We start from the raw sequence: 13337 nt of genomic DNA on the forward strand, positions 1-13337 counted from the left end.
TGCATTATTGATTTAACAGCCAAAATAAGAACTGTAGTGTTTAATCAAAATGTTGGTGGTTTACATAGTGACATTTTTCTTATAAACTAAAAACAGCCTTAAATCAAGATGGAAACTGGTTTGTGGTCCCTGCCATGGATTTACGAAACTACTGGTGTCCGAAAAAGCTGCCACTTCCAAAGGAAGTAGCTGCCAGGAGATACTTAAATTAACCTTTAACAGGTTGTCCCTAAATGGATTACTTTACATGGATTAAAGTTTGAGATGTACAAGTATTTTGGGATTTGGGGGTTTTGAATACATTTCCATGTTTAATACTTCTGTTGACTGCTGTCAACCTCCGCTAAGTTTCAGTTGCAGTTCCTCTCCCTTAATTTTAACATTGTCAGTGGCCACATCTGTGTCAACAAACGGTTTACTTTTCTTTTTTTTTTACCCTTTACTCATTGTGACCGACTGCTAGGTGTGTAGTGGGACAGCAGAGGATGGGCAGCTCCGGAGGTTTCTCCTGTTCTAGAGCTGCCCTGCCCGGCAGGATGGTCTCCACGTGAGCGCTCAGCCTGTGAAACGTGCTCTGGGTAAAACACACACCAGGCTTCGAAAAGAATGCAAATAGCTCGTACCTAGTTTATGTTGATTACATGGTGAAATGGTAAAATATTGGAAATGCTGAGTTATATAAAAATGTATCATTGACGTTTATTTCACGCAGCTCTTTTTCCTTTTTTAAACATGGCCACGAGAAAATTTAACATGACCTGAAGACTAATATTTGTGACTTGCCTTAATGGCTGTTAATGCCTTTTATTTTCCCTGGGCAGCATTATTTTAAATAGTCCTGAGTCTGTTTTCCTCAAAGTCAATAGGCATTTTAGTTAATATACCTTTAAATTACACACGATTTTATTTTATTTTTTTCTTTCGGTGCCAGTGTGAACAATGAGGAAACTGGAAAGTTAGAATACTGTAAAGTTTTCACCAGTATTGTCTATTTTTGATTGAATTGTTTTTTTCCCTGGTTTTGAAATCAATATCTTAATGGCAAATTGGCTACATTAACATACTGCTTTCCTTAAAAGTAGATATTTGTGTTACGAGTAGGCTAATTACAAACAAATTCAATGGACCATTTTTCTGTAAAGCTGACTATGAAATAAAGCAACTGATTTTCTTAAATTGTTTTAAGATCCTAGCTTGCATTTAAAAATTGACGTTCTTCATTACATAAAATAATAAAGCGTTCTTCATGGTAGACTTTAAAGAGTTAGATAAACTGGGCCTCATTCTAAGGATAGTTAAAAGATTATTTTTGTCCTTCACCACCTGACTTTACACAGTCACTAAATCCTTAGACTCTACGTCGTAAGTACTGAATTTTCAGAATCCTACCACTTTTCTTCATTTCCCTACCCTTCCGTGGGACAGTCTACCATTATATACAGTGACGGATCGGTTTCCCCATCTCTCTGCATGACCCCTCCATCTCCTCTCCATTCTATAACTGGTGACTTTTCTGAAATGCACATAAACCTCCTCCCATCAGTTACTTGCTTAAACCCTTCAGTGATTCCCAATTGCTCATTGGAAATGTAAAAAGCAATTAAAATAATTGAAACTACTCACATCCCCGTCTATCTCTCCTCTTACGCTCCCCCAGCCCAGCCAAACAGGACTTCTTCCAGAATGTTTTTTGTTTTTTTGTTTTTGTTCTTTAAACTTGCTCTCTCTGTCCTCTGCGCTTTTGCACCTGCTCTTCCCTTTGTCTGCAACACTGTTCCTGCTCCTTTTCAGCTGGACCTGTCCTCTTCATCCTGCTGGTCAAATTACTTCTTCCAGGAAGGCTCCCCTCCTCTCTCCTGGCTCTACCCTGTTTGAATCAGGGAACTGACATTTCTCATGTTTTCACAGTACATCTATTTCCTCACCCATAGGAGGTCTCGCACCGTAGATCATTGCCTGTTTGGGGCTGGAATGTAAATGCCATGAGGCCAGAGGTCATGTGTAGTCTCTTAATGATGGTATCATCACAGACTTTATGTGGGAATGAAAGAACATTTTTTAAAATGAATATTTGATGTTTATACAAAAATAGGAAGCAAATACCCCAATAGCTCAAGATTAATTTTTTATTAAGAATAATAAAAATCCATTTTGAGTGAGGCTATATAACTTTGTTTAGAGATTGATTATAGATTGAAATATAGACGAATAGACACACTCTAGACCAATTTCTTCTTCATGCGGGCGTGGCATATTACTGTTTATTCATTAACATACAAGTGACATTACTTGTATCTATTGAAACTTTTAAAATGTTTGTCCTGATATTTCCATCTGAGGCTCTCAGGCAACAAGAAAATAGCTACTGAGATTGTACCACGGTAGACCACTGGCCATGCGTCAGGCTGGGTTCCTTCATCCACTCCCATCCTTCTGAGGAGGGCTTCCTTGGGGGGTGTCTCTCCCGGCCTCTCAGTGGGATACATTATTAACAGCAACTCCCTATTAAATATACATATTTTTGCTTTTCTTGAAATAATTTTTAAGTTTTCTGAGTGCCAGGCACAGCATATAACAGGCAATCAATAAAGAGTCTTCAAATGGTAGAATTAGTTAATTCTGAGTTCTTTGTGTATACTTTTTATTTGGCCCAGGCTGTATTGTCCAGATAATACCTCTGTTCCTTTATGCACATTTTATACTCAAGGAGATGCTGTATAGATAGTATCTGTAGTTTAGTTCCGGAAGAATGTTTGTTTCTCTCATGGATTTTGTCATTTCCTTTGATTAGTGAACTTAAACAATTTAACAATTTACCAGCTTGAATAATGGACAGTTCTCCTTTGAAAGGCTTTGCTGCCAATAGCAAATTCCCGGCTCTGCTTACACACTCTCCCTTGCATTTTCAAAGTCATTTTAAGAATTTTTACATCATGCCTATTTTTAGTCTACCTCAAGACTTTCACAGAAAGAGCTACACATCTTAAATGGATAATGTAATAAAATATAGGTTTTAGAGGAAACTTTTTAGAAACATTATTCTTCCAAAGACATCACACAATTTGGAATTGATTTTTGTTAAATGTCCTATGAAACCATCAGTTTGTGGACTATTGATAAAAGTAGATAGTCCTTGCAATTAATTATTATCCTTTTGCTGATTTAGCAACCGAAAACATGATTTATCAAAAACAGTTAAACAAGGGACTTCCCTGGCGGTCCAGTGGTTAAGACTCTGTGCTCCCAATGCCGGGGGTACAGGGGGTTCGATCCCTGGTCAGGGAACTAAGATCCCACATGTGGTGTGGCCAATAAAATAAAATAAAATAATAAGTAGAGAAGAAAAAAAAGAGATAAACAAGAATAGGAAGACATTTTGATTTAGATTTTTGGATTTTACACATTTTATCTGGATTTATTGTCTTAAAGGTAAGACTATATTTCAGCAAGAACTTTTTCTCTATTCTGCCACTTCCTTATTCTTAACTTAGGAATAAAGTGTGGTTTCATGCTGCTGCTGTAGTAAATTTCCACCGGAAGCTTCTAGTGTATTGATTAAAAGAATGCAGAGAACAGATGGGATTTGAAAGCTCCATAAAACATACAGCTGGTAAGGAATGTCCAGTCTGATGGCATTCCCAGCCTAAGCCACGCTCCCCTTTACTTTCTGATGCCCTGTTGCGTTGCTGCAGATTGTCTTTTCCCCAGCTAGCCACACTACTGTCTCCCATCTCACATGCTCTGCTGCAGTGTGGTTGTGCCTCTCCCCCATGAGAGGGCGGAGTCCCCTTCCCATGGATCTGGGTTGGCTTTAGTGATTATTTGGCCAGTAGAATATGGCAGAAGTAACATTCTGATACTTCCTAGGCTAGTTCATAAGAACTCTTGAAGCTCCCATCTGAGTATCTGGGAGCATTTGCTCTTGGGAGGTTCCCTGTAGGAACCCAGCCCGTGACACGAGACGCCCAAGCCACAGGAGGGGCCTGTGCAGGCCCTCGGACAGCGCTGCTGGCTGTGCTCTCAGCTGTTACGATGAGTCCGTCCCAGCCTCTGTCTCACTCCAACCCGAGGACTTCCCACCTGAGTCCAGACAGCCCACAAAACCACGAGAAATAATATTAGCGTGTTAAGCCAATAAGTTTGGGGTGCTTTGATATGCAGCGGTGGATAATTGGGACAGCACTCTGTGTGTTGTTTTTCCTTTTATCTTTTGTGTCTGTGTTAGTGTGTGTGTGTACATGTGTACCTGTATTTACGGATGGATGAGTAGAGCTTTGAGTTGTCCATGTTTGAAGAGATGAGATGGTATATGACCTCTGGGTCTGGAACCCAAGTCAGTCCACAGCAGGGCTACTGATTCATTTCCAGTGGTGTCTTGTTATTTATTATGTTATATATTTTTTACTTCCCCAATAATTTTACAGAGGTAAAATGAAACCTAAATGAGCGTGGGAAGCTGACTATTGAAAAATAAAGGAGCAATTTGCAATCTTAGAGACCAGTCAGGATTTAAATTATGAGCCTTTTTAAATATGCATAGGAATCTCAGTGGAATAAGCAAACAAATATTCTGTCATCGTTCACTGGAAACACTGGCTTCTTCCACTACTTTGGGTTTGGTGGCGTTTTCACTTACTTTCCCGGTTCATAGACCTAAGAGTCTTCTGTCAGGGCCTTTGTTCAGCCTGCAACGGGATCTTCTTCAATCTGTGTCGGCTCCAGGGTTTGGCTTCTAAAAGACTACACTGTAATTTGGCCAGCCCGCCAGGAGCAATCTGGGGTTGATGGCTGATCTGAAAGTCTTAAATGTTTGTGCAAACTGTTATTTCGGGAAATGGGATTTTTCCTGAACAGCTGTGAAATTCTAATATTTCCCTAAATTATTTATAATGTTTCTTAGAAAAAAATGCACCATTCATTTTATTTTTAACTTTTGAATTTCAAGAAGAGCTTTTCTCAAAGTCCCAAACACCAATTTCTATAACCTGTGTCTACCTGAAAAAAAAAAAACGCACAATGTGAGAGCCATGAGTTGAGTTGATTTGGTGTCTTGCTGAGAACTGTAGCCAGGGACACAGCCTCTCGGGTGACTCTGAGAAACCGTGGCACAGATGGAAGGGGCAGGTCAGTGTGTATGTGGTGTTGGTGAAGGGGTATGTGTAGTCAGGCGCACGTCTCGGTACCAGGCGTCTGCTGGCCACCAGGAGCAGGGATCTTAGTTAATGGCTTTAGTGCTTTTCTGAGTGGCGGAAGATGCAAGAATCCAGGCTCATCAGAATTTCCTAACTACCTGAGAGCCTGTTCTAACATTTTTTTCATCCCTGATCTTCACTCTGAATTCTTTCCTGGGTGTATTGAAGGTCAGCAACTGCAGGGGCTCAACGACTAAATTCTTGTAGAACCAGGCGAGGAGTGACATCCCTTAGTTGGCATCTGCAATTTTAAAGTTGACATGCTAGAACTCTTGAAGGAAGATAATATTTTAGAATTCTAAGAACTTTTTCTTTGAATAACTCGTATATATTTTCACAATTTTACAAGATATTGATTGTCAGAAGTTGTATATGAACGAGATGTTTTTAAACACGAATTTAAAGGCAGTATTATAATAAGCGAAATAGCTTACACACGTAATTCTATGACTTTGCCTTTTTTTTTTTAATTAAATTTTCTCTTGAGAGGATGGTAATGATAAGTATAAGTAGTTTTAAAAATATCACCATTTAAATATTTTTAGTGACTCTGGTACAATTTCTTTTTAAATAAGGCCTTACATTATTTCTTTTAAAAAAGATTCCCCGTAGCTTTTCGGTTGGAAGGCTGTTTCTCAAGGAGCAGCTTTAAGTAGAAAAGGCACAAAAGTATCATTAAACGTTGCCCCTTACTTGCTGTGAGCTTGTGCTACTCACGCCCGGACCTGCTGCTTCCCGGTATGTAGGGGTGACTTTTCCGCTACTCACGCCCGGACCTGCCGCTTCCCGGTATGTAGGGGTGACTTTTCCACTTCCGGACCTACCGCTTCCCGGTATGTAGGGGTGACTTTTCTGCTACTCACGCCCGGACCTGCCGCTTCCCGGTATGTAGGGGTGACTTTTCCACTTCCGGACCTGCTGCTTCCCGGTATGTAGGGGTGACTTTTCTGCTACTCGCGCCCAGACCTGCTGCTTCCCGGTATGTAGGGGTGACTTTTCCACTTCCGGACCTACCGCTTCCCGGTATGTAGGGGTGACTTTTCCACTTCATCTGCGTCTTGCTCGTTTCCGTTTTTCACATTCAGATTCTAACATAACATCTTTCTTCTGAAACTTAAAATGCTTTTCAAATTGCACGACTCTCACAAGTAAATATTGGTCTTGCTTTAAAGAAGTGTGAGGAATAGAAAAAAAGGAAATGCTGTCCCTCATCCTCTTTCCTTAAAAACAGGGAGGTTTGCAGTGACTGAGTTTTAAGATTCTTTCCAGCTCTAGACTGCAGTAATGCTCTCAAGTAACACAGACAGCTCCCTTCTCCCCATCCCCTAGAATAAGGATTCTTTTTTTCTTTTAATTAGTTAATTGATTTTTTTGGCCATGCTACTCTGGCTCTGTGTTTGCGGGGTCTCAACTCCCCGACCACGGATTGAACCCAGGCCACGGCAGTGAAAGCCCGGAATCCTAACTACCAGGCCGCCAGGGACCTCCCTAGAATAAGGATTCTTGAATGCTGAAAAATCTCTCCCTCTCTCTCTCCCTCTCTCTCTCTCTCTCTCTCTCTCTCTCTCTCTCTCTCTCTCTCTCTCTCTCTCTCAACACTTTCAAGGCAGGGTCTTACTACACCCATTTATGTGCATCATTTAGGAATTTTTAATTAGATGCCCTGGAAACAGGGGAATGAGGTAGTTAATTCCCGGAAAACTTTGCCTCTGTAAGTATGTGTAAGCTTATTTGTGCCATGCATATTACAAAGAGAACTTTTGCATTTAATTTGAAGCATTCCAAGATCTTTAAAAAAATGGAGCTTCAAAGTAATATTTCTCAAAGGATTAATAAATTCTCTTGGTCCTAAATCTGTGGGGTGTACTAAATCCCAGGACGCCAGCACTAGTTTTTTCTTCTGTAAATGATAAAGGCTGGAGGACTTAGAAGTAGCAGAATTCCTGAGAAACAGTACATTCATCTTGCTTGTAGAAAAAGCAGTAAAATGATACCAGGACATTCAGAGAAATGAAATGGAAACCTCAGACCAACCTTTTGGCATCTTGAGGCAAAATAGATGAATGAACCTGCTCTCTGTTCCTTTCCTGTTTCCTAGTGTCATAAAGCTAAGGAGAATGAAATGAAAGCGTATCTGAGGTTTGCTTTACTGTTTCCTGGGAATCTACTTGTGCTGAAATACATGCATTTATATTTTTTTCTTTCTCTTATTTGTGTACTTCTTTGTAACTAGCCATTCAGCTCTTTTCTTTCTGTAGCCACCTCCACGGGTATATTTAGAAATAAAACAAAACCAGTTTTAATTGAAACTCGTTTTCCAAAATATATTGCTACAACCATGTGGACGAATAATTAGCTTTGTATAGATGGTGTTATAAAATGTAGACAGACAAGGTTTTTCTCTTGGCTATTTTGAGTATCTTTGTTGTGGCCTTTGAGGTTCCTGCAAACAATTATAGTCTGTGAAGAAAGTACATTTTTAGCAGTACAGATGTACTCAGTTGAAAATAATTTAATATATAATCATGAATTCCATTTCTCATAATAGACAGGCAGTGGTAATCACTTCAATTTTGAGAGAGTAAGACCCAGTAAGGGAAGCTGTAACTAAAGAAATCCCAGGAGTACTTTTTATGGTTAGATACTACCTAAAGAAAATCAATATTACATTAAGTGGTGTTAAATCTTTTATGCTCCAGGAAAGCACTTTAGTTGTCTAATTAATAGCAAACTCGACAAAACAGTCAATCCCTGGAGAGTTGGTTACCACAGAGACTTATTAAAAGATTGACATGACCTCATGTGTCTTGATTTCCCACTTGCTTTGAATTGATAAATTTAAGCAACATTTTATTATTAATACTTTAGTATTAACAATACCTTTAAGGCAAATATTAAATTAAAATGGCATTATTTAATTGAATTATTTAAATTAAAATGTCCCCACATTTAGGGAGCAGTGCATGTCCCTGTGTGACTCCTGGCCCATCTCTCGCTTTCTTTAGCATCAGTGATGCAGAGGTGGTGAATGGTACCATCGGTACCGCCTGCTGCCATCTGCTTACCTGCGTGTAGAAATGTGCTCATATAATATGACACAAGATGAAAACAGGTGAGTGTGAAAGTAATCTAGGCATATTGACTTAAGATGTACTGTATGTGAACATTTTATAGAAAATAAATTTAAAAAAAATAAACTACATATTTCAAGTTACTGTTTGACTCATTTTTAAATTTTTTCATGAAAATGAGCCGCAACACAGTACCCGGGCCTGACTACGTTAGGAAATTATTTTAGGAACAAGGACAGAAATTTAATTTAGCAGCAACAGGCTGAATTTTGACTTTGCGGGAAACACATACAAAACTCTCTTGATGATCTTTTTTCTCACCAGCTTTTCTATGACAGCGTTTTTGCAGCATCAGCAGACGTGTAAGGGGTCTGGCAGGGTTATGAGGGGCAGTTTTCGTGTCTCCCTTCCCAGGAAAGGGTTCCCGTGGGAAGACCTCGTCATAGGAAAACCCTCCGTGTTACTTAGCACGTGAAGTCATCTCAGGCCTTCAGCTGCTCGAGGTTTCTGTAAACTGTCCGCCCTTAGCATCTGCCGTGTTGGGTTCCCTTTACCTGGCAACGGCAGCCTGCGGAGCAGTCAGGACCAATTGGTATTTGAGTTAAGAACTGGCCTGACTTGATTATAACAGGTGGAACTGGGGGGCAGAAAACCAAATTTTAGCCCTAGGCCTGAAGGCATTTCAAAAAGAAGCCAGCTTCACCAGTTGAGGGGACTTGAGCCATGTATCCCAATCAGAATGTCAGCCTTCGTGACCTCAGCTCTTACCGGCACTCTGCGTCTTTGGACCCCGTCCTTTAGTCTAACCCTAACCCTTGTAGGCACCCAAAGCCACTCTGCACATTGGTTTGTGATCTAAACCATGAACCGCTTACAGTCCGGGTCCGTGTGGTGCAGATCTGGGCCGGCCCTGCCCCCTGCCCCCGGCTGCAGCGCACAACCTGCGTGACTCACGCGCAGTGCACATGCTTTATACGCTGCACAGACAGCGCACGGATGAGTGTTTGGCGACGCAGGGCCGCACGTGCCCTCAGGGAGCCACGTCCTGCCATACTCGTGCCGCGTCCTAACTGACGTCTTACTGGATCCTTGTTTCCCTAAACTGGCCTCTCTGAGACATCTGGAACGAGAACCGTCCTTCCGTTTTGGCCCCTTTCCACACCTCCATTTCAGATGTGCTCCTTGAGGCTCAGGGCATCCTGAGATCGTTTTGCTTTTCCCATTCTCTTTAGTAATAATCACCAGTTATTGACAGGTATTTGGTGAATTAGCTGTTTTACTGCTACCATGACAAATGCCCACAACCATAAGTGCTTAAAACAGCACACATTATTTTCCTGCATTTGCGTAGGTTGGGAGGCCATAGGGGTCTCCCTGGACCATGGTCAGGGGCCAGCAGGGCTGCGGACGGGGATGGGGGATGGGGAAGATTTCCTCGCTAGTTCGGGTGTAGGCAGAATTCAGCCCCCGGGGCCAGACGTAGGGCTGTGGACCAGTTTCCTTACCGGCCATAGGGGGGCGGTGGGGGGGGGCTTGTAAGGCCCCAGGCTCTCCCTGGGCCCTGCGTGCGGTGTCCTGTTCCTCAGACCCTGTTTCCTCCTCAGTTCCCACATCCCTCCCTGCAACCAGGAAGGGTTCTTGGCACCTAAGGACTCAGTCGCTCATGGGGTTATGCTGGGGCCCAACCATAATCTTCCCAAGCAAGGTCCATAACCTTAGTGCCATTTGCAAAATCTCTCTTGCCACGTGAGGTAACGTGTTCAAAGGGACGAGGTCTGGGATCTTGGGGACACCATTATTTTGCCTACTACATCTGGGGCGGGCTCATGCTTTGTATACATCACTTTAGTTATTTCCATTTTATCAGAAGAAATCAAGCCTTAGAAAGGTTGGGTAGGTTGGCTACATTATCATGAAATGACAGTGTCATGATTTAAATCCAAGTCTGCTTGATTATTTTTATTATTATTATTTAGTTATTTTTTAAATAGTTGAATTTTTTTTCATTTTTCTTTTTTTTTGGCCACACCATTCAGCTTGCGGGATCTTAGTTCCCCAACCAGGGATCTAACCTGGGCCCTCAGCAGTGAAAGCACAGAGTCCTAACCACTAACCACTGGACCACCAGCAAATTCCCAAAGTCAGCTTGATTTTTTTTTTATAATAAGTGATTAATTTTATATTTGGGTTTTTTTAAAACATCTTTATTGGGGTATAACTGCTTTACAATGGTGTGTTAGTTTCTGCTGTATAACAAAGTGAATCAGCTATACGTATACATATATCCCAATATCCCCTCCCTCTTGCGTCTCCCTCCCTCCCACCCTCCCAATCCCACCCCTCTAGGTGGTCACAAAGCACCGAGCTGATCTCCCTGTGCTGTAAGGCTGCTTCCCACTAGCTTCTAGTTTACATTTGGTAGTGTATATATGTCCATGCCACTCTCTCACTTGGTCCAAGCTTCCCCATACCCGCCGTGTCTTCAAGTCCGTTCTCTACGTCTCCGTCTTTATTCCTTCTAAAGCCACCTTGCTCTTAACTCCTGTACCATGCTCTGCTATGTGTGTGCGCTACTATATTTGTGCAACACACACACACACAACACGCATTATGAATTAAGTGTTGGAAAGCCATGTTGCACCCAGTCAGGAGTATAGTTTGTACCATTTCTTCTGGTGATCTTTAAACAAACTTTTTTTTTTTAATATTAGAGAGTAATACAAGAAAGTGGGGAATTTGGTACATTCTAAATGAATCAAAAAAAATTAATCACAAGGCTATCAGAACAGAAAATGTTTATTCGCAAATTTATTAGTTTTCCAAGACTTCAGTTCCAAAAGGTTCAATTTCACAGGTTAGCTATGAGGCTGTACCTTGCTTGGAGACTATAAATGAACATGGAGAAATTATACTGATATAATTTCTAAAATTTAATTACTAAAATATTATTTCACAAAGAGTATGCTTATATTTTCATATGCTTATAACTCTGATGTAGTTTTTGAATTAATAGTCAAGTTTTAGGATTGTAGTGGAAACAAAGTGTAATATGTGATCACTTTGGGCATTCCATGCTGGTTATCATAACAAATATACAACTGCCCCAAACTCTTGTAAATATGCATACCTTTGTCTTAGCTCATAACTGTGTTTCTTTTTTCTGCTTCAGGTATCCGTTTTACACCCCCTTGTTTGTTTACCTTCTTTAAAATATTTCCACTGTTAGCAGTCACAGATGTTTTTCTTTTTTTTTCATTTATGGAAATATAGTTGATTTACAGTGCCGTCTTAATTTCTGCTGTACAGCAAAGTGATTCAGTTATCATATGTATACACATTCTTTTTCATATTCTTTTTTTAATGCAAAGGTTTATTATTTATTTATTTAAATTTTATTTATTTTTGGCTGCGTTGGGTCTTCGTTGCTGCATGCGGGCTTTCTCTAGTTGCAGCGAGCCTCCAACCCGTGTCCCCTGCAGTGGCAGGCGGATTCTTAACCACTGCGCCACCAGGGAAGTCCTCATATTCTTTTCCATATGGTTTATTACAGGATATTGAATACAGTTCCCTGTGCTCTACAGGAGGACCTTGTTGTTTATCTGTCCTATACACAGTAGTTTGCATCTGCTGACCCCGAACTCCCAGTGCATTCCCCCCCGCCCCGCCTTGGCAACCACAAGTCTGTTCTTTATGTCTGTAAGCCTGTTTCTCTTTCGTAGATATGTTCTTTTGTGTCATATTTTAAATTCCACATATAAGTGATGTCATATGGTATTTGTCTTTGATGTACTTCATTTTGTATGATCATCTCTAGGTCCATCCATGTTGCTGCAAATGGCATTATTTCATGCTTTTTTATGTCTGAGTAGTATTCCATTATATATATATATATATACGTGACGTGTGTGTGTGTGTGTGTGTGTGTGTGTGTGTGTACACCACATCTTCTTTATCCATTCACACAGATGTTCTTAATTTCATCACCTTAGTTTCAAGTTCTCCGTGGTTCTTGCCTTACTGACATCTGGATGCAGCAGGGAAGGCTGTGCCCTGTGCAAGTTCGCATGGCCCGTGGGCGCCTGAGCTCAGACCTGAGTCTGCTTCCTCAGCCTTCTCTCCCGAGCGCAGCTGCCACATGGGAGCAGGACTTACTCATCACTCTGTCCTCTTCCTTGCAGAACCTCGATGCCCTGCACGACCACCTTGCTACCATCTACCCGGGTATGCGGGCACCTTCCTTTAGGTGCACCGATGCAGAGAAGGGCAAAGGGCTTATCCTGCACTACTACTCAGAGAGAGAAGGCCTGCAGGACATTGTCATCGGGATCATTAAGACGGTAGCTCAGCAGATCCACGACACTGAAATAGACATGAAGGTAATGGTCAGTACCTGGGGCTCTTCTGGGCACACGTGACATGCGGGGTGTTAGAAAGGTGCTCCGAACGTGCCCCTGGTCAGCGCTGCTACTGGCGCTCAGCAGAGGTAGTACCAGCCGTAACACTGGCAGTCTTCTATATTTGGCTTGGAATGCATACACAGGGTAGTTTTTCCTTGTGGGAACAGATTTTTCTTTCTAATTATATATATTGCTCAAGGCAACGGGAAATTTAATTTGCATTTCCTGTGAGCTCACACTAGCTGGGAAGCAGGAGGACCTTTGTCTGGCTGAGCTGTGGCCTTCAGAATACAAAAAAAACCCCTGTAACGTGGACACATTCTAAAATAATATGAGATGAAGTAATATTTTACTGGGTTTGTGTGTGTGTGTGGATTTTTTGGTCTGTCCCTGAAATGTGGTTTGAATATTTCATTTCTGTGGGCTAAAACCTTTGCTTTTTTTTTTTTTTAAATTAGATCACTTGGTAAAAGAAACTGGTCTCAGACTTTAAAAAATGTGTTGCTGTTGATAATTCACACTGTCAGTTTTGAGTGATAATTTCAAGGTATTGATACAATAGCTGTGCAATAAAGGGAGCCATCATTTTTCCTTATTTCTAATCTAGAGTCGCTCCCAGGGAGCCATCATTTTTTCCTTATGTCTAATCCAGAGAGTCGCTCCCAGGGAGCCATCAT

General features: G+C 41.3%; 1 protein-coding gene across 5 annotated transcripts in view; it reads left to right on the forward strand.

The window, feature by feature from the left end:
* The window catches only part of GUCY1B1 (guanylate cyclase 1 soluble subunit beta 1), a 47978-nt gene that overhangs the window by 16406 nt on the left and 18235 nt on the right, over nt 1-13337 (forward strand). For all 5 annotated transcript variants that reach the window (XM_029235486.1, XM_029235485.1, XM_029235488.1 and 2 more), the window contains one exon: nt 12442-12639. In XM_029235486.1, coding sequence (XP_029091319.1) covers nt 12442-12639 — 198 coding nt within the window. The remainder of the gene's footprint in view (nt 1-12441; nt 12640-13337) is intronic.

This window comes from Monodon monoceros, unplaced genomic scaffold (assembly GCF_005190385.1).
Source record: "Monodon monoceros isolate NGI ecotype Baffin Bay Population unplaced genomic scaffold, NGI_Narwhal_1 Super_Scaffold_20, whole genome shotgun sequence".
Classification (NCBI taxonomy): domain Eukaryota; kingdom Metazoa; phylum Chordata; class Mammalia; order Artiodactyla; family Monodontidae; genus Monodon; species Monodon monoceros.